General features: G+C 39.6%; 1 protein-coding gene across 1 annotated transcript; it reads left to right on the forward strand.

The window, feature by feature from the left end:
• Positions 1–17,710: 17,710 nt before the first annotated feature.
• LOC137281061 (uncharacterized) lies at positions 17,711–22,369 on the forward strand. Its single transcript, XM_067812206.1, has 5 exons — positions 17,711–18,006; positions 19,293–19,366; positions 20,675–20,707; positions 21,668–21,772; positions 22,323–22,369. Exons 1-5 carry the CDS (start codon positions 17,711–17,713, stop codon positions 22,367–22,369), a joined length of 555 nt encoding a protein of 184 aa, XP_067668307.1.
• Positions 22,370–22,563: the final 194 nt, after the last annotated feature.

A 22,563-nucleotide genomic window follows, 5' to 3' on the forward strand; every position in this document is an offset into this window, starting at 1 on the left:
CGGAGATTCGGCTTTGGATTATTGTGGATGATGCGGCCGTGGTGTTTGAACGACGATGTCGCAACCGGATGTAGCGATCCTGGGCTGGGATGGTAACTGTAGGTCGACCTGGCCCGGGTCTGTTATTAACACTCCCAGTATTGGTGTTTCGGGTCCATAGGTTTGAGATGGTTTGTCTCGACACCCTGAAGTGCCTTGCCACCTCATGCTGCAATGGCCCTGTAAGGGGCTGATGGCGGTGTGTCGTTGAGATTATGTCTGTCTTTTCATTCTCTTGTCATCTGTAGTACTCATGTGGAGAACCATTTATGTGGCTTCAGATCACGATGATTTCATGACGCACATGCATTTCATGTCCGGTGCGTTTTAGCGATTCAGTACAGACGTGAGTGTAACGTTATGTGGTGACAGTTGATGTCTGCGCTATCCAAGCACTCGCCAATCACGCAATTTGAAAGTAAGCATTTAAAGTCCGACGCTCCACAGCAACATTTACACAGTTGGGTTGCCTGGCAGTTAGAGAGTTCGATAGTCACGACAAATACACGGGTTCGAATCCAAATATGGGTACAACGTGTGAAGCAATTTTCTGGAGCCCCTCGCCATGGAATACTGCTAAAACATCCTCACTCACTCAGTCACCCATCCACCCACTCATTCACTGCAATGTGATGGCGACGTGTAAACAAGCCAGACTATGACATGATTGATGTATCAGAACTTCAATGGTTGTTCTTGAGGCGAGGAAGTACTGAGACTCCGATGCTTGCAAGGAAGAAACAAATGGATATTCTAGAATAAACGAGGAGTCTTTAGTCAAGTACAAATGTCACATACCAAATTGTTTTTAAAAAGAAACGTGTATCCTTTCTGTTTGGTTACCCAAGTCAAAAGTGCCAGAAACCTTTCAAGACGACATTACAGCTACACTACTTCAGTAATTGTAGACTATATCATAACTGTCAGCAGAGAACAGGAAAAAGAAGTAGATCACACAGACATCTTTAAAAATGAAAACAGCATCGCAGCAATCTTCTGTCATAAGGCGTCTTCATATTGTGGTGAATATGACTGTTTCCGTTCACTGTGTTAAATAGATATGACAATCCTTTAGAACGTGATAGGCTCTGGGGTCACTTTAAGGCATCACAAAAAACATGGAATTAATCAAAACAACAAAACCATTCTCTGGAAAACAATTATTTATCATACCAGCTAAGTTATCATCATCTTTCTCGTTGTCCCCGATCTGGTTTTAGAGAATATGTAGCATATGAACATAACAGTCTACTCCCTAACATTTTATAAACATGATCTAGATCACGTACACACACAGACATTTTAAGAGGGATTTTAATGTCGAATTTAGACCTAGACCAAAGATGCATCTATCATGCATTAAGTTGCATGTCATGTCAGTACGACAGATAGTTTAGTGTCATATTTCCTGTCAGTACAACAGGTAGATCAGTGCCATACTTAGTGTCAGTACAGCAGGGAGTTCAGAGCCACATTCAGTGCCAGTACAACAGACAGTTCAGCGCCACAGATCATACTAGGGGCCACTCAGCAGGGTTTCTGCTCGTGTATTTTGGTGCCTAATGCTCTCCATTTTATCAGTACTTGTCATCAAGGGAGCTAACTCCTGTCAAATTGGACAATTCGGACTCTATGTAATTCGGAGAATTAACTCGGTCCCAGTCGAGTCCGAATTTGACAGATTCCACTGTATATACCTGTGACAGTTATATCAAGGTCTATTGCTCTCAGACTATATTTGTGAGTTTAGTTTTATGCCGCTTTTAGCAATAGTCCAGCAATATCACGCGGAACGCCAGGAATGGGCTTCACACATACTACATATGTGGGCAATCGAACCCTGGTTTTCGGTGTGACGAGCGGACGCTTTAAGCTCTCGGCTAAACCTCTCGGGTTATAGGAGTGAGTGAGTGAGTGAGTGAGTGAGTGAGTGAGTTAATATATAGCGTCACATCGTTTAATTTATATTAGTATTAAAATTAATAAATTGAGAACGTAAAATCCTGCCATCGAAGGACAGTAAAAATACTAGATTATCACAGATATGAACGTAACACTAGCATGAAATATAGTAAGTATTAATACATGGATAGTTTTAGTCACTTCAAGTATTATTCACTTGTGAACTAAATGCATGGCGTTGTCTCGATGTTTTGTTCTCAGTGACATGCATATGTCATATGTCTACCCATTTCTCTAGTTAAGAGTATAGCCTTTGGGAATATAAATGTTTTCATACGAACAAAGAACACTTTCTATGCCATGAGCTGTGCCATTAAAAATCATACACATCCCAGCAGTATGTGAACCCTCGATATACAATGTGTCCACTTAGGCGTTATGATAAGATGATGACTAACCATCCATGTATCTGAACATATTTCAGGTCAAGCAATACGCTGTCAATTTCTACAGCGTGTTGCTTCATAATCCATCTATCAGCACTCGCGCAGTAGGTCAGAAAAAGTAAGCCATGATCGCCATTCATCTCAATCCCATCGGTAATATTTGCCAAGGATGTTTCTTTCTGAAATGGATTCATCAGTTCAGGACATCGTGTCAAATTATTTGTACCTTTGACATTGTTATCATACCTATCAACTGGGATAACACTTGACAATGCACAGTTTCTTTATGTGGCTATTATAATTTATTCATAGCTTCTTGAGTGTACCACTTCCATTGCATCAGATCACGGGTGTGAGAAAGATAAACGGATTTTTTTATCTATGTATGGAATAAGAAGCGGAGTCACTGACCTGTTGAGTGCTGCTTTGGCGGCAAGATCGGCCATTGTATTCCCAGAAACGGCCATTGTATGCCAACGTGGCTGGGTAACCAACAAAAGACGACGTCGCATTGGCCAGTAGCAAGATCATTATACAATTCAATAATTTTGATTAAAAGTGGATGTTTACGAGAAAGATTTTTAATGGCTTGAAAGCATGAGAAAGAAATGATTATGTATTGTTTACATTTACGGCTGTCATTAATATATGTAAGATTTGTTACTACGGCGTTAGCTTCTGCTATGAAAATAGACCTGGGCAATCTAGAGTGAGTGAGTGAGTGAGTTAATATTTAACGTCACGGGCAATCTAGAAGATATAGTTTTGGATCCAATGACAGTATCACAAGCAGCAACGCGGTCCTTGGCCCCATGTAAAAATAAGCATTTGTAATTGCTATATTTACCTTTTAATTCATTATATTCTTGTTCATACTGTAATTCATTACTTTCTGTTCTATATGTATGTATACAATATTAGGTAAACTTGTGTCTTAACCAACTATGATGATGATGATGATAATCCTATGATGAGGAGAAAGAAGACGAGAAGGCGCTATATTTTCCAGCCCAGTGCTAACAGAAGAAATAAATGGCTTAATTATTAACCTACGAGGCGGAACAAAAGACGAGTCCTTATTGTGTATTCTCATAGAGCGGACTGAAAACTCAGTTATATGCAGGATTATATTTCTCAGTATATAATTTTGTAATATATTTTAATGATAATATATACGGTGATGTGTAAGAGATGACGCATAGGCCTCAACCTACAGATTGTCAACAGGAGAAGTTCTGAAGGACCCGAGGCAAAGTCTTAGGCCTTGATGGTGGACAGAATCTAACAGTTTGAGGTTACTTTTGCAGGCTCCATCATAGACGACGGAGCCATAATCAACTTTGGAATGAACCAGTGATCGATATAGATGGAAGAGGGTAGCTTGACTCCCTCCCTACTTAGAACTTGAAACAAGTCAAGTGCCTTCAGGCATTTAGTTTTAATAGATGTAAATGATTTAATATGTGGTAAAAACGTGAAGTGTGAATAAAAATTAGACCCAAGAACTTGGCATCAGTTTCAACTTTAAGGGGTGTGCCATTTAGAAATAGTTCGGGGTCCTTATGCGGAAATGAATACAGTAAATTTTGAATTTAGAAAGCTTGAAGCCATTTTGAAGACACCATTTATTTATCCTGTTCAACTACACCTGCAGTTATCGTTCAGTAGTATGCATTTGGATATTTTCATCACGACAGGAAATATTACAGTCATCGACAGATAACGATCCATCAACTGAATCGTTTAAAACATTTGCTAAACTATTTATCTTTATACTCAAGAGTGTGACGGACAAAATACTGCCTTGTGGAACACCCTGTCCCTAATCCACACCATCTTGGAATTGCCTGTTATTTAATAAAGTTGGCCATAAATTGAGGCTAACGGTCTCGCAATCCAAAGCCACGTAAATCTCTTAAAGAGCTATATTTCTACGTAGTGTCATATACCTTTCAAAGATAAAAAAGATAGACATAACGTGTTTATTGGCTAGAGCGTTTTTGACAAATTATACCAAACGTACCAAGTGATCGACATAACTTCTGTTTCTATGGAAACCACATTGTATATCCGTTAGAAGGTTATTTGTTTTCCAGAACAAGTCCATTATTTATCAAGCGTTCCATGGTTTTGCAAACTCAGCTACTTAGGGAGATCGGTCGATAATTCGAAGAATCAGTTTGATCACGCCGAGGTTTCGGGATAGGTACAACAATGGCATTGCGCCATGAAGAAGGAAAGTTTCCAGACGTGCAAATATCATCAAACACGTAGAAGATGGTCTCTAAATACGATTCAGGTAAGTGCTTCAGGGGCTGATAATGTACGTTATCAGTTTGTGAATACAGAGACATTCATATAATGTCCTGTTGGCCCTTTTGAAATTCAGAATAGGGACATATAATCTCGATATCACAGGAACATTTTTTCATCTTTTCGTTCGGTTGCTTTCTGGAGGTGTACATGTGGCCAGGAGTACTGAATGCCTTCTGATCCTCTGGCTGCTTTCTGGAGGTGTACAGGTGGTCCGCAGTACTGACTGTCTTCTGGTCAGTTGTGCTGACTGGCTCCTGATCCTCTGGTTGCTGTGTGGGGGTGTACAGGTGGTCAGCAGCACATACATGGTCAGATGTATATGTTGCTGGGATAGGATCCATATGTTCAAACGATGGACCATTCCCACTGATGAAGTGTTTGGAACATGAGTGTGTGTATTTAGTGACCTTGTCGACAACGACAGCCAACCCACCTCGCACACTTCTCAGGCTATTTGTGAAACTTGGTAAATAAAACAAAACGAACCCCTACCATCCCCTCTCTCTCTTTGTGCTGGCGTTCGCTTCTGCAGATTCCACGCCCACAGTATTTAGCCGGCATCGTGGAAACATATCCCAAAGCATGTAGTTGTACTGACAAGTGAAAGCGGAACAAATGCCACTCGCTTTTCGCGAAACCGCGAATCTAACATAGAGCGGGAGTACCCTATATTCTATTTTTACGAGTTGAGCCGATACTTTAATTTGATCTTTCTTGCTACGATACTCTTTCCATGTATGTTCTGAAGCAGGCCCCCCTAAGTAGTTGAAGGAATTACAGCAACTTTGAAGGAATTGCATCTCAAACGTAAACAAACGCAGCCACTCGCGAAACAATTGCAGCCATATCGGTAATTTAGCGGTAATAACAGAAACACATCGGCCATATCGGAAGCAATGTCGGTAATACTTGAAACACGTTCGGCCGTCTCCGGAGATTTTTCGGCTCACTTCCGTGATTTGTCGGTCGCGAGCGGAAACTCACGTAGCAAAACATGGCGTCGTTCGAAGAAGCACACGTCTCGGTGAGTTTTGTTTTTAGTTTCTACTATTACATTTTTATACTTATCCATCTTTGATCACCCGTGTTGAATGCGTTTAGGTATGAGGTGTTGTTGGAGCTATAGCTTATTTTTTTAGGAAAAGACTGTCACTGCAGAAGAGTGTCACAAGTCACGCCCCTGGAGGTTCAGATGTAAACAAACGCGAAACGTGATTTTGTAAACACTACCTTATATTTGCGGAAAGCACAGTACAGTGTTCGTGAAAGAGCATTTTTAAAAACATCCCAACTGATTCAGGGTTCATCGGCAACGTTTCAAAATTATCATTAGTGCTTTCATGAAAAACTGATATCAGTGATCATTAATATGCTAATTTTGAAATTCAGTACTTGCAATAATTATCAGATTTTCACATTTCAAAATATATAGCAAGTAAGGCTTTGAATAGAAGGCCGGGCGGGACAACTTAGGAATGGCCAGCGAGTCCTAACTCAGAATACACAGAAGGGAGCCAGCTACAAAGACATATTGTATATCATTGGAAAGATATCGAGGAGATGAACACGAAAAGTTCATGTGCCAGTGTGTTCACGTGTTAATAAGCTCACAAATTGGCTCTGAAAATGAATTTCTGCAGACATTTCTGGCAGAATTTTTTTTTCTGCAGAAAATTCTGGCGAATTGTTTTTCCTGCAGAAATTTCTGGCAGAATTTCTTTTTCTGCAGAGGTTTCTGGCAGAAATGTTTTATTTCACTACCAGAATTATCTTGATTTAATAAATTTAGAGAGTATAAGTAATGATACTGCTGTGTGGGTGGTAGTTTCATGTTTATTCCAAGTAATAAGTACTTAGCGTGATCAACTGATCTGATATTTTTGTTTCGCTACCAGAATTATCTTAGTTGAATAAGATTAAACACCATCGTTATATAATTTAACATAGACTTTCTTTAAATGATGTCGTTTTCCCCTGTTTAAAGCCTATTAGTACCAGACAACCGAGTATTTTACAGTGTGAATTTGACCGTATTTCATCATAGCTTTTACAATTTAAAAGGGTTATGCATTATTCCCATCCGTTTCATTATAACACAGTTGTAACTTCTTAGTGGATTCACGTCGTGCAAGATTAATTTAACATTATTGTAGTGCATTTTCCAATCCTAATAAGCCTACATTGTTGTTTTATGCGATATAGGTTGAAGGCGAATAGAGACGAAACCGGACAAATACTACATACATACAATAATAACAATGTAAGACACGGCATCCGTGGCGAGCCACCTCCTCCTGGTGGGTGCTGGGTAACGCTAAGAGCTCGCCAACACCCCCGTAGTGGACCCGGGGGGATATTTGGTCCACCAACCCGTTTGCCGTGGGTTGCGGCCCGTGTCGGCGGAGGAAGGGATCCTGGTGGTTGAGGGCAATAGGAGCTTGCAACCGTGTTCCTGCTCAATACACCACTTTGGCCCTGACTTCGTCTAGAGGGGTGGTCGAATGGGCCCGGTTCGATCAATCGGCTGGTCATGCCAAGCCCTGTGCAAGCCCTGTGGAATCTATGTATATTTATCATTGCACAAGTATAATTTGAAATTGATGTAATTTTGGTCTTGGTTTTATTTTTATAAACATGTTTGATTTGAATTCTGACGTTCAACACTTTGCCTAGAGTCTTATGCCCAGAAGGCGATGGCTCATGGGCCAATCTGGTGGATCAATTATTCATAATTCTTCTGCTGGAGTATATCATCCGGGTATCCTTGGTGCTGCAGGCTGGAGGCCCGCTTGCTTTAGCATTGTCCTTGTGATACTCCGTGGTGGGTGGGGAGCTCGGATGATGAAACCTAAATAACTCACCATGGCTTACGAAACCCCCACTAAAAAGAGCAAACGTCCTCTTGAAAATGACCCTGTTGATGACCTCAGAACGTCTAAACACATTGACTACTGGCCACGTTTTATTGTCATTGAGACCAAAGATAATGCACCTTTAAAGTTAAACCCTTTTGCGGTGTCTAAAGGTATTCAAGGCATTGCCGGTGATGTAAAGAACATTAGAAAATTACGTTCTGGTGCACTGTTGATCGAGTGCGCCAAAAGGCAACAGTCAACGAACCTTTTGAACACTGACACTTTCGTTGGCACTCCGGTTACTGTCACGGCCCACAAAACACTGAACACGAGCAAGGGAATCGTACGTGATCGAGATCGCTTACTGGCAGACATGTCTGAACTTGATATCGCTTCCGCAATGAAAGATCAGGGTGTATTATATGTCACACGTTTCACAACCCGTAAAAACAACACAACTATTCAAACTAATACCTATCTGTTTTCTTTCTCATCACCTACTGCTCCAACATAACTTAAAGCTGGATACTGTAATATCAGTGTGGAAAAGTACATTCCGAATCCCCTTCGGTGTTTCAAAAGCCAAAAGTTCGGCCACGGTGTCAATACTTGCACATTGTCTGTTGTGTGTGCTCACTGCAGTGAAAAGACACACACAACAGAAGATTGTGACAGTAACGTCAAAAAATGCACCAACTGCTCAGGCGACCACTCCTCATTTTCGAAACAGTGTCCTGTTTGGAAAGAGCAAATGGAGATAAACAGAATAAAGTTTACTCAAAATACCTCCTTTTCTGAGGCAAAAAAAATGGTAAAGAGGTCTGATCTTCCAGAAAGTTATGCTACAGTAGCAAAAACTTCATTGGAGTCTACCCCTAAAATACCAAAATCATCCACAGGCTGCCAAACTACCTTGACTTGGGTAAATTGTGATTCTCCACAGCTTTTGTACCCTGCTATATCATCTCAGACTGAGGAATCACTTCCTAGTACCTCAAAGTCTTCTTCTGATCACAAATCATCATCTCAGTCACACTCAAAGTCTCAATCGACAGCTGATAGTCAACAAACTGTGAAAAGTAAACCGAAGCCAAAGCCTGATGCTTCAAAACAACAAAGTGGCAGAGCTCCTAAAGGGTCACAGAACAAAATTCAACTGTTTAATAAATACGGGTCTCTTGAAGGCATGGACATTTCTGAAAACGTCCATTCTAGGGCACATAGCTTGTCGCCCTCCAAAAGAGTGCGGGGTAGATCACCAATAAATCCCCCCAAAAGATAGTTTATTCTAATAATATTATACAGTGGAACTGCAGAGGATTGAGGACTAATTTACATGAATTACAGCTATTAGTCCAAGATTTTACACCTTCAGCGATATGTCTCCAAGAGACATATTTAAAACAAACAGATACATTTGACCTTCGTCAATTTAATGCATATCATTGTTTTTCACCTCCGGGTGATAGGGCCACTGGCGGATCATCCGTTCTAGTCAGACAAAACGTTATTCAAAGCCATGTTTCACTTAATACTAATCTGCAGGCTGTTGCAGTGAGAGTTACTTTACATGTAGCGTTTACGCTATGCTCTCTTTATATTTCGCCGTCTTCGACGTTTGCCAAAACTGATCTTCAAGCTCTATATGACCAGCTCCCGAAGCCCTGTATTATAATGGGAGATTTAAATGGGCACAACCCACTCTGGGGTAGTGTAGCTACAAACACTAAAGGCAAGTTATTGGGGGATTTTTGTTCTGACAATGATTTATGTATTTATAATGATGGTTCCAACACATACTTACACCCTGGTACAGGGACCTATTCTGCTCTCGACTTGTCACTCACAAATTCAGAACTACTAAATGAATTCGAATGGTCAGTCCACAATGACCTCTGTGGAAGTGACCATTTTCCTACTGTATTAAAAGCTGTAACTCCATCTGATGTTCCTCCATCATCAAGGCGAAATTTTAAAAAGGCTAACTGGGCTTTATATGAAACACTGTGTGCTGAAAAACTTCAACCTGGGCGTTTTATTGGCGTTCCCGATGCTATTAAAAGGTTTTCTGATGAACTGAATTCCATAGCTGATGAGTGTATACCAATGTCCTCTGTAGTTCCACACATAAGAAAACCACGGTTCAACGATGAGTGCAAACAAGCTAGGAAGGCAAGGACAAAAGCAGAACATTATTTCCGTCGCCATCCTATGGTACATAATTTCAATAAATTTAATTTTCTAAATGCTAAAGCGAGGCGTACATCTAAACAGAACAAACGCCAATCTTGGCAAAATTATGTATCCAAAATAAATTCTCGGACACCCATGTCCAAGGTATGGAACATGGTGCAGAAAATTAAAGGTAAAGGTACTAAATCCACTGTCCATCATCTTAAACATGGAGATCAGTTACTTACTAATAAATCTGATATTGCAAATAAACTGGGTGAAACCCTTGCTAAACACTCTTCCTCTTCCAACTATTTACCTAAATTCCAGCAATATCAAAAACAACAAGAAAAGAAAAGTATTAATTTCAATTCTAATAATGGGGAAGATTATAATGAAACTTTTTCTATTCATGAACTCCATACTGCTCTTGATCAAGCTCACGACACTGCTACAGGAGCTGATAACATACATTATCAACTCCTGAAGCACTTACCAGAATCCTGTTTAGAGACGCTCTTGTATATATTTGATGATATTTGGACTTCCGGGAAATTTCCTTCTTCATGGCGTGATGCAATAGTGGTACCCATACCTAAACCTGGACGTGATCATACGGATCCGTCCAATTATCGTCTGATTTCATTGACAAGCTGTGTTTGCAAGACCATGGAACGCATGATAAATAATCGACTTGTTTGGTATTTGGAAACTAATAACCTTATCACAGATATACAATGTGGTTTCCGAAAAAACAGAAGTACAGTCGATCACTTAGTTCGTTTGGAATCATTTGTAAAAAACGCATTAATTAACAAACAGCACGCTGTGTCTATCTTTTTTGATCTCGAAAAAGCATATGACACAACTTGGAAATATGGCATTTTACGAGATTTACATGACTTCGGTTTGCGAGGTCGTTTGCCTGAATTTATAGCCAAGTTTTTAAATAATAGACAATTCCAGGTCCGTGTGGGTTCTACCCTGTCTGATCATTACAATCAGGATCAGGGTGTTCCACAAGGCAGTGTTTTGTCTGTCACTCTTTTTAGCATCAAGATCAACAGTTTATCTAAAGTTTTAAACGATTCAATTGATGGATCGTTATTTGTGGATGATTTTAATATTTCTTGTCGTGGTAAAAATATGCATACCATTGAACGGCAATTGCAGTTGTGTTTAAACAACATTAATAAATGGTGTCTTGAAAACGGCTTTAAATTTTCTAAATCCAAAACTAACTGCATACATTTTTGTCGAAAATACAAACCACATAAAGACCCTGAACTATCTCTAGATGGGACGGCCATTAAAGTTGTGAAGGAAGCCAAGTTCTTGGGTCTTATCTTTGATTCACATTTAACGTTTTTACCACATATTAAATCACTTAAAACTAAATGCCTGAAAGCACTTGACTTGTTGAAAGTGGTTTCAAATTCTAAATGGGGAGGGGATCAAGCTACCCTTCTCCATCTATATCGATCTCTCGTGCGTTCAAAACTTGACTATGGCTCCATTGTCTATGGTGGAGCCTGCAAAAGCAACTTAAAACTATTAGATTCAGTCCATCATCAAGGTCTAAGACTTTGTCTTGGCTCCTTTAGAACTTCACCTGTTGACAGCCTGTATGTCGAGGCTGATGAACCATCTCTTGAGCAGCGACGTATAAATTTAGCTTTACAGTATGTAACAAAACTATATTCAAATGAGTCAAACCCTGCATATAACTGTGTCTTCAATCCTCTTTATGAGGATTTATACAATAAATAATCTTCTCTTGTTCCCTTGTTCCCTTGGATTAAGAATTAAACCACTTATTTCTGCTGCCAGCATTGAGCTGGAAAACATAGCTCCTTCCCGTCTTCTTTCTTCTCCTCCTTGGCAGTTGGTTAGGCCACAAGTTGACCTAACATTAACGACTTTTAAAAAATCAGAAACGAATGAATTACAGTATAAACAAGAATATAATCAACTGAAACATAAATATAGCAATTATAAATCCTTATTTACAGATGGGTCGAAGGACGGTGGTGCTGTGGCTTGTGCCACTGTCATTGGATCCAGAACAATATCTTATCGATTACCAGATAACAGTTCTATTTTTACAGCAGAAGCTAACGCCATACTAACAGCTCTTAAATATATTAAAAGACACCCTAAACGTAAACAATATATAATCTATTCAGACTCTCTTTCTTGCCTTCAGGCTATTAAAAATATATCTTGTAAACATCCACTGGCCAAAACGACATCGTCTTTTGTTGGTTACCCAGCCACGTAGGTATTTCCGGTAACGCAATGGCCGATCTTGCTGCTAAGGCAGCACTTAACAAATCTGTGACACCACTTCGTATTCCTTATTCTGACTACAAAGCTAGCATTAGAGCTTACACTCGTGATCTGATGCAGAAGAAGTGGGACACCCAAGTAGGTATAAATAAATTACATGAAATAAAACCGTATATTGGTTACACCTACTTGGGATGTCAGTCCAGATTTGAAGAAGTTATTTTAAGACGATGTCGTATTGGCCATACTAGATATACTCATGTGCACCTTTTGAAAGGTGAGGATCCTCCATTTTGTATCCCTTGTGATGAGAGAATCACGGTCAAGCATGTCCTGCTTGACTGTGTCGAATTCTCCATCACAAGGGATAAGTATTTTACAGTTAAAACAATGAAGGATCTTTTTACTAGCGTTAATTCATATTTAATTATTGGTTTTTTAAAAGAGATTGATTTTTTGGTGGAATTTTGAATGTTATGTTGTGTAAATAGATGTATTTTAATGATTGGTAGTTTGGATTAGTAGCTTGAATTGTTGGTGGCTGTACCCTCAAAGGGGGTTGAAGTATTGTAAAATTATTGTCCTCCTGAGAGGGTATTCAAAGTAAATGTAAGTCTACCAGGATTTTAATCGTAGTATTCATGTGATTTTAATTTCGGCTAACTTTTCGTACAATCGCCAGCAGCTGAAGGGATAGTGTAAATCCAACTAGGGTCCATGTAGGTAGCAAAGGTACTGTAAGTCCCCATGGTTCCTAGTGTGGTGATCTACCTTCTGTTGTTGGCGATCTATAGTCTGTTTTTATATTGTATTGTCTAAATAGTGCTATTAGTTTTAACTTTCCATGCTAGTTTTAATTGAAATTGTGATATTCTAGTTGTTTTACTGTCCTTCGTTGACGGGTTTTTTATGATGTATATATGCTCTTTTTCATTGTTGAATGTTCTCGTCACGATATGGCTGGGATATTGCCGATGTGACGTTAAATATTAACTCACTCAACTCACTCATGTAAGACACATGAGCCATAATTTGAATTCATCAACATGCCCGAAAAGACCAGCGTACCAGATGAGATGCTAAACAATACCTATGCGACAATGCATCGGTGTTCAAAGTGTCAGTACCCGCGAAAATGTAATTGCCTCGTTGAAACAATGATTTATGCCGAAGTGGCCACCAAGTTTTCACACCTGTTAATCCCATTCAAGAATGGTACAATATCCCCTTTATATTTGTTATTCCTATCTTTTTTTTAACCAAGACCCTAGTGAGTGAATTGTCGTCTCATCATGACAGAAGCTACTGAAATAAGTTGATTGGCGTGTTTTCGTAGGAAAGGCCAGTGGTTGAAATGTTAAATTGTATAAATGTGTCTGTGATGATGACAGTTTATATCACTGTTCTAGTGTACCGTCGGCATATTATCAGTTACATGTTTTTCAAACAGGAATAGAAAGAATTATGTTGGTCACTCGTGGATTCGTACAAAATACAGCAGTTTGAAAAATTAATATTCCAATCATTATGATTCATCCATCCACTTCTAAGCATACACAATAGAAGAAGTTGTTATCCATAAATATTATATATTAAAATGTTGGGTTTTGTACATACAGACCTTGAAACTGACAATCTTAGTTTGTACCCAGTTCCGTCCGACCCAGTCATCAGGGACAAATGGAGGTAGTTTGTTTGCAACCCACACACGTAATAACATGTTATGTGTACAGGAATCGCACCTGCCTGTCTGTGTAATTACATAATGTGACAGAGACAGACCCCAGGTGCACGAGCCATAAATCAATGTTGTTTGTTTACGGTGTATAGCCCGATAGGTGTTAATTTCTTCAATGATTGAAGTTGAGTATTGCATATTGTCATTAGCAGACAAGCAGAGTGACAGGTGACAATAAACAGACATTGCGCTTTGTCTGTGACATAGACTGCTTGTCACAATCAATATATTTTCTATGTTTCCATATACATGATTTAAAACATTTCAATTTTCAGGCTGAACAATGAAATTAGCATTTCTAATACTACACATTTTTTTAAGACATGGGTTGCAAATATGCAGGTACTGTACCAGTGTATTGTTATTACTGCCGAACCAGGATGATTGTAACCACAAGAAACGTCTCTTGTTCTCCCACTTCGACCGCAACGATAATCTTGCACATATCACTTGTGTTTATACGAGTTGGCTTCCCGGTTCAAAATAATAACTGCATATGTGCTATGGTTGGTGCAACCACTTTTGCCCCCTGCGTTGGGGAGGCGATTTTTTAATCGTGATATTTTTCAACTTCATAATTTTAATTTGCATTTTTGATAATTTGTTACCGAACCGAATCAAAATCTGCAAAGAACTGTTTTGTGTTGCAAGTGACCTTGAACCGACAAGACGTACTGGATATACTCTATAAAACATCTATTGTCCATGGAGCACCAAATGGCATTGTTTCAGTGTATTCCCCGAGTGGCTGCTCTCTGGCTTGCGCAATTATTAACCGCGGTGTCCACTCAAGGACAACCGAACCTGAACGATGACCGCTTATTGAGACAACCTGATAAACCACAGATTAACAGGTGTGAATACTCGGTGTCCACTTCGACATAAATCATTGTTTCAACGAGGCAATTACATTTTCTCGGGTATTGTCATTTTGAACACCGATGCATTGTCGCATAGGTATTGTTTAGCATCTCATCTGGTACCCTGCTCTTTTCGGGCATGTTGATGAATTCAAATTATGGCTCATGTGTCTTACATTGTTATTATTGTATGTATATAGTATATGTCCGGTTTCGTCTCTATTCGCCTTCAACCTATATCGCATAAAACAACAATGTAGGCTTATTAGGATTGGAAAATGCACTACAATAATGTTAAATTAATCTTGCACGACGCGAATCCACTAAGAGTGAGTGAGTGAGTTTAGTTTTACGCCGCACCAGACAATCCAGTGATCAACAACATGAGCATCGATCTGCGCAATTGGGAACCGACGACATGCGTCAACCAAGTCAGCCAGCCTGACCACCCGATCCCGTTAGTCGCCTCTTACGACAAGCTGAGTCGCCTTTTATGGCAAGCATGGGTTGCTGAAGGCCTATTCTATCACGGGACCTTCACGGGTTGAATCCACTAAGAAGTTACAACTGTGTTATAATGAAACGGATGGGAATAATACATAAGCCTTTTAAATTGTAAAAGCTATGATGAAATACGGTCAAATTCACACTGTAAAATACTCGGTTGTCTGGTACTAATACTCTTTAAACAGGGGAAAACGACATCATTTAAAGAAAGTCTATGTTAAATTATATAGCGATGGTGTTTAATCTTATTCAACTAAGATAATTCTGGTAGCGAAACAAAAATATCAGATCAGTTGATCACGCTAAGTACATATTACTTGGAATAAACATGAAACTACCACCCACACAGCAGTATCATTACTTATACTCTCTAAATTTATTAAATTAAGATAATTCTGGTAGTGAAATAAAAAGAAATTCTGCCAGAAATTTCTGCAGGAAAACAAAATTCGCCAGAAATTTCTGCAGAAAAAAAATTCTGCCAGAAATTTCTGCAGAAATGCATTTTCAGAGCCAATTTGTGAGCTTATTAACACGTGAACACACTGGCACATGAACTTTTCGTGTTCATCTCCTCGATATCTTTCCAATGATATAAAATATGTCTTTGTAGCTGGCTCCCTTCTGTGTGTTCTGAGTTAGGACTCGCTGGTCATTCCTAAGTTGTCCCGCCCGGCCTTATAACGACTTCGACTTAGATGCGACTTTTACGATGAAGCATATATTGAAAAGTTATTTTAAACAGTTTCACTTTGTCTGAGATAAAAGGGAATGGTATCAAAGAAACAGAAATTTCCCCTGAAAATTAAAAACTGTAGAGTATATTTGTGTGCATGATATATTTATTTTTTCTATATATCAACGTACCGCTCATAAATTACAAGTGTAACGCTATTTTTCAGGGCAAATTCTATCATTTGCAGAACCCCTAGGTCTTTCATTATCATCATCAGTTGAAAAGACTGCAAATGACAATGCCCTGAAAAATAGCGTTACCGTTGTTATAGCTACATTGACTAGAATATTTAATAAAATAAGAGTAAAAACAACGGCATCGGTTTAGAAGCATTTACCTCCAACAACAAACGACGGAGGTTACCGACACACATTTTACAAGTATAGGCACGTCATAAAACAACACAGATGACGTCACTATTGAGTGACGACATTCGACCTTGACCTTTGCTCATACTCTCAGCCGCCTTTGTTTTCAGTGCTCAACAACGCTTTTTCATTGCTGTATGTTGTAATTTATGGCACAATTGCATAATGGTACATGTGACGAATGTGAGCCAGATATAACGTCAGTAATGAGCTCAAGTTCAAACGAGCCGTAGGTGATTGAACTTCAACAGCTGAGCTACTTATGACGTCACCTAACAACGGGCTCGCCAAGCATTTTGGGGGCATTATCTGTATATGAAGAGACCGAGGGTTTCTGCAAATGATAATGCACTGAAAAATAGCGTTACCGTCATTATGTCTAAAATGGATAGAATTTCTAATTAAATAAGAATATAAACAACGGCAACAACAAACGACGAAGGTCATTTCCACACTTTTTTACAAATATGGAAACGTCCTGAAACAAAACAGTTGATGTCGCTATTGAGAAGGACGACATTCGATCTTGACCTTTGCCGATACATCCAGCCACCATTTTTTACAGTGGTCAGGAATGTTATAATTCGATGTTTTCATTGCTGTATGAGGTAATTCATGGTACAATTGTTATGGCTGGCACCGGCATGAAAGTGCATATTGGTTCGAATGTGAGTCAGACGAGTTCAAACAAGCTCTAGGTGATTGAACTTCAACAGCTGAGCTACTTATGACGTCACCTAACAACTGACTTGATAATGGCCCGTCGTCAAGCATTCTGTATGCATTATCAAGTTGCACAGCGGCCCGCTCATTTCTAATAATTCTATCCATTTAAGGTTTGATTTCTTATAACTAAAGGGCGGATCATTCCATCCATTTTTAGGTATAACAATTATTTATTCGTCATTGTCAGATTTCGTCAGTGTCTACAAAATGAATGTATCTATTTTGATCATTTGACTTGTAATTAAGTTTGCTGAATGCTAATTATAAAACGGCAACCACCTTTTCTGGCGATTGTGTAAGATCAGTGAATGATAGTATTAACCTATGAGGAAGAAGGTTGAACTTTGACCTGATATAAATAATGAACTTATATAAAAAGGAAGACAAAAATGGGGTAACTGTACTTTTACGCCTTGCCTATATAACCAGCTTGCTGCCATATGATTCGTCAAACACATTACAGTTATCTTTTAAATAAATAAAAACAATGGTTAGACATGCGTGCCTAGGTACATCACAGAGAGTTCTTCTTAGTCAATATACCTTCCTAACCATAGGGTTAAAAATACTGCTGGAGTCAGGCAGAACATAATGAAGCATAACTATCTACAAAGTAATGTATCTCATCTGATGAGACTTAATCCAAGCATGTAATTATGGGCTATGGGCTATCCACTATCTCCATCACCATCATCACATTACCTATAAGACCAACCGAGGTAGCATTTTCTCATCTGTCGTGAGACTTCAGGGAAGATGTCTTCACCAACAGCCTTCCTGATCGGGGTGCCCCTCCTGGTCCTCCTCATGCCCTGTGCCATCCATTGCTCGGTCACCTTTCAAATGTACAAACGCTTTGTGGACAGCAACTGTTTGTCCTTGGGACAGATAGCCCAGGATATCTGTAGCAATGCAGAGGCGGCATGTCTTCCAGTGTTTGAATTGGTTGAATACTGTGAAGAATTTTGTGGGAGGCACACCATGAATAATGCACTACTCTACAGTGCTATCATGGCTGGAAATGTTCCAAGACTGAATTCAACTAAGTGCAGGTGCGTATGAAACTGTGTTTTCCCAAATTGATTGGGTGAGTCATAACATTAGTAAGCAACGTTTGTGTATCTTGTTGAAAATACTGTTGTTAGAGTACGAATGAATATAAAACTTTCATTGTATGGACATACACTCAAAGCCAAAAGAAAGTCACTCGTGGTAAAAGTCATAATAAAAATCAACACTGACAAAGATTAGATTTCATATCTGTTTGTGCTGATAGAAAGGCCACTTGTTAAACACCTGGGGGTTATTACAACATCAAACATGAAATAATATTTAAGAAGCCCTAGGTCTTCTTAATTAAATGACACTGGTATCAAAAGGCAAAGTTACATGTTTTCAGCTGTGTTAAATAATATCTGGGAACTCAGATTAAAACACATTTTTCACCGTGTAGGTGTGCATTGCTTAGTATCTTGTATGTCCTCCTTCCACACTGATACATGCATGTAGTCGACGCCTCATTGACGCTCTAAGACGTCTGATGAAAGGGTTTGGGATATTCCGCCATTCCTCAGGATTGGCCTGACCCAGTTGTCTCTGGTTTGCCGGAGTGTTTCGTCACATTTCTCACTTTTCTGCCCAGAAAGTCCCATAGATGCTCAGGCCAGGCGAACGAGATGGCCAAGGCAAAACTTTGACATGCGTTTGTAATTGATTCTCATGAAGTCTGTCACAATCCTAGTTTTGCGTACGAGCATTGTCTGGTTGAAATAAACAAAACCTACTCTCATCACTTAATACAACCCTACGCCAGTCACGAACACGATGTGCCCCAATCGGCCCATTCAGATAATGTTGACGTGTAAGCATTGGTCTATGAGCTCGAATTCCAGCATACTGCAGTCGGCGTCTCACTGTGTGACTCCTGACAATCAGGGCCGTCGATCCCGATTCCGGTACTGTCAGGAACCGATTCCTCAAATGTAGAGTTCGTAGATGTCGATCTCCCTAGGGGTATAGTTCCAGTCTCATCAAAACGTTTGTTAAGTCTACTGATAGGATGTCTGTGAACCAAACGTTCTTGCGACATGGGTGTGAGGGGCTCCCATTCTACTTCGAAGCGACCTTCTGATTTAATAGACGCAGTATGACAGTGTAACGAATAATTAAGAGCCTTACGTAGACGTGGTTGGGTCGGAAATTTGTGATATCTGCAAGGGTTGTCGGTCAGCTGACAACGATGAGACCAGTTAGAAAGGTCTTTGTCCTCGAAAGTAGTAAGATCTCTTTGAAGTGCCGTGACCTATTTACGGCCTATAAAGTTGTTTTTATTCTGCAGATACTGCGCCAGGGATCCCATGGGCCTGACCTGTCACATTCTGACGTTCCTTAACAATGCAGCCGAATGCCTGGGTGAGTTCCATAGAAAGTAACCCAGATGACTTTTCGTGTTTGCTTCATGTTGAATTCATGACAGCTACACCACCGTTTGGGCACAGACACGGGTTTGCTAAACAGTGTGGTTGCCTGATGAGGTTGTTTTACTTCCTTTCCTTTACCCTTTTGAAACAACAATTTTCATTTTCAGTTGCTACTTCGAGTGGCAGTAGGAGAGTCTAGTGGTTAAACCTCTCGATAGTTATGCCGAAGATCCGGGTCGATTAATTCATGTATTCTCATCTTTATTTAAGAATTATGAATAAGATGATAAGCGTGCACCCTATACCTTTGTTTGGCATGTGTAAAATTATTTGATATTGAGCAAACTATGGTACACGCCGCAATATTCCAGCAGTACGGCGGCAAATTAGTCTGGACCAGTTAATCCAGTGATCAATAGCATGAGCATCGATGTGAGTTAGTGAAGATCTATTCTACTCCGGATCTTCATGGGTCTGAAAATAGGTTGTCGAATATGCTGTGAACAGCGTATTATTTGGCAATAGTCATGGTGGCGCTGAGGTAGCTAAGTGGTTAAGTGTTCGCTAACCCGTGTTCGGTCCCCTATATGAATATAAGTTTCTGCTGTTAGAGATGAAACATCAGTGAGCAGAGCTTATACGCACTCGCTGAGCTTGACGACCTTGTTGCTCTGCCGGCGTCATAGGGCATTGTTTCAAGAACGTGCTTTTGAAGAAAACCACCTGCAATTATGTAAAATAGTATTATGACCTGTCTTTAAAGTTTGTGGTGGTGTATTCTAAAGGTAGGCCGTGTGCAGCCCTGGAAGACTGGTAAAATAGGCATTATACAATACTGAGTCATTGCCCTATTACTGATGGGCATCATGAATTGGTCGGCCAATGAGAAACAGAGGAAATGAAACGAAATGAAAGGCCACACTGGTATTCATTTGATATCACCATATTTTCATTCTTGCAAAGGTACACGTTGAACATACCCCATGAAGATCCGAGTTAAAACTGGTCTTCATTGAGAGGCGACTGACGAGATTTGGTGGTCAGACTGGCTGACTTGGTTGATAAATATACTCGTATCCCTTATGCGTAGACCGTAGACCGATGTTAATGCTGCTAATCTCTGGATTGTCTGGTCCTGACGCAGTTATTTACAGGCAGTCACCATATAGCTGGAATATTGATGAGTGTGGCGTAAAACTAAACTGACTCACTAACTGTAATATTGCGAGACAGTTCTACATAATTAGTTCATGACTGCTGTCGAGCTCTCATTTTAACTCTTATTGTCCTTTGTTTACAGGAACAACGACCACAGCACCCACGACACCCCTCAGTGAGTTGAACACAATATATGTTTTGGAAATCTGTACCCAATTTCTTGAAAGAAAGTTTTTACTCAAATTTAAGAAAATGTAGGAAATGAACTGAAATCGATATTGAACTCAAAACCATAGTAGACAATTTGAGTTTGGTGGCTAGATGACATAAGGTGTTTGGACTTTCTTTATTTCATTAATGCAGTTACAACTTCAGCTGTTTCAAATTGTCAAACTGAGTTAAAAAGTAAATGCGTAAGCTTGTTTCGAGAAATAGGTGCCTGTGAAAAAAGGATGATATCGACTGTCATTTTTTTTCAATGACGGGTTTAGCGTTGGCGGTAACAGTAGTCCAGACGGACCACTGTCTTAGCTTAAGACAGTAAATGTCCATGAGTCTCTTAAACTGAAGGTGTCTTCCTGTCTACAAGGACTATATTAAAGTTCCATAACGTGAGTTTGCGATATGTTCTGATTGATAACAGCGTGTTTTATCATATTTAACGCTTTTCCACCTAAAGACGATATACGTTGTACAAACGGATTGTATATTTAATATTCTAGGGCACGGACAGAGAGAAAGAAAGATGTAAATGGGCATATTTCATGGAGTATATTCTGAATGACACTTTTCTGTTTGTTGAAATTGTTATTCCTTCTACAAAGCAAAGGGACGCAGGCCAAAGTGATTGTGAAAATGTAACGTTGCCCTTTGTCCAGTGACTAACAGAAAAGGGTGTGCACGTTATGTGAGTCAGAAATAGCACTTGAAAAGTTTATTCATATCTGCACAGGGAAAGTCCTGGGAGTAGGGGTGACAGTATGAACATAATCTTAACTTTATATAAGTAATGAACTTCATGACTCAATTTGAAGATAGGCAGGGGTACCCAAAACTTACATCAACAGGTGGCCGTAATATAATAATTCGCTGCAGGTGAAGATGGACAATTCACATTATACCATTGTTTTAATAGTGTGTGGGAGTGGTGGCAGCCCCGGGACATGTGTGGCTGGAAACTGTTCAATACCACTGGCGCTGGGCACATGTCCTGCTGGTGAACAATGCTGTTTAGTTCCAAGTAAGTATATTGGTATTTATGCATAAAATCCTGTTTACCGGTGAAGGAGTGTGAGGTACCCGTCACAACAGCACTGTTTCAGCAGTACTGCGACCAGACCAAGTTTACAGCTGTGGCCAACAAGATGATCATCGATCCCAAGACTTAACAGGAAGTATAGGGTGATTTGGCTGATGCATACGGTATCCGAGTTGTATCTTCTTATATCGAAACTCTTGTTATATCGTGATCTTATATGTTCCCAGTTATTCTGCCGTAATGTTAAGCCTTTCAACAACATATTATACGTTTATATGTGTACATATGTTTCTAAATGTTTCTTTGTATTTATTACATTTTAGTCTCTCATAAATCGCAATGTTCGACTGTCTGGTCCAGACTGGATTATTTACACACCACTGTCATACAACTGAGAAAGTGTGTAGTGTTAAAAGATCAAAGATAATAAAGCAAAAGAATCAACCTTTATTGAGAACATAGTGAGAGAGGCTGATATCCCAACTGATATTTGTCACTGATCACATCATGAATGTTTGTCCTTTGTTTACAGCGACCACTGCGCCAAGTGAGTTGAAGCGTGTTTTTCTTTTGTTGTAAAAGGATGATATCGATGGTCGTTGGACTGTATTTTTTCTTCATGTAGTACCTTTTGCTTATTTGAGCAGTATACCTGGTACCCGGACGTCTCTGCTTTGATAATAGAGGAAATTCCGAAATGCTACACCTTTAACGTTTGCACTGGAGTATAGGAATTATTGAAGCAATTATGGCAAACACGAATCCAAATTCGA

The sequence above is a fragment of the Haliotis asinina genome, chromosome 4 (assembly GCF_037392515.1).
Source record: "Haliotis asinina isolate JCU_RB_2024 chromosome 4, JCU_Hal_asi_v2, whole genome shotgun sequence".
Classification (NCBI taxonomy): Eukaryota; Metazoa; Mollusca; class Gastropoda; order Lepetellida; family Haliotidae; genus Haliotis; species Haliotis asinina.

What these genes read in the sequence shown, in the direction of transcription:
- LOC137281061 (XM_067812206.1), top strand. Translation starts at nt 17,711, where the DNA reads ATGTCTTCACCAACAGCCTTCCTGATCGGGGTGCCCCTCCTGGTCCTC. An exon ending in CTGAATTCAACTAAGTGCAG is followed by an intron (nt 18,007 to 19,292) that starts GTGCGTATGAAA and finishes TTTATTCTGCAG; the next exon opens with ATACTGCGCCAGGGATCCCA. An exon ending in CAATGCAGCCGAATGCCTGG is followed by an intron (nt 19,367 to 20,674) that starts GTGAGTTCCATA and finishes CTTTGTTTACAG; the next exon opens with GAACAACGACCACAGCACCC.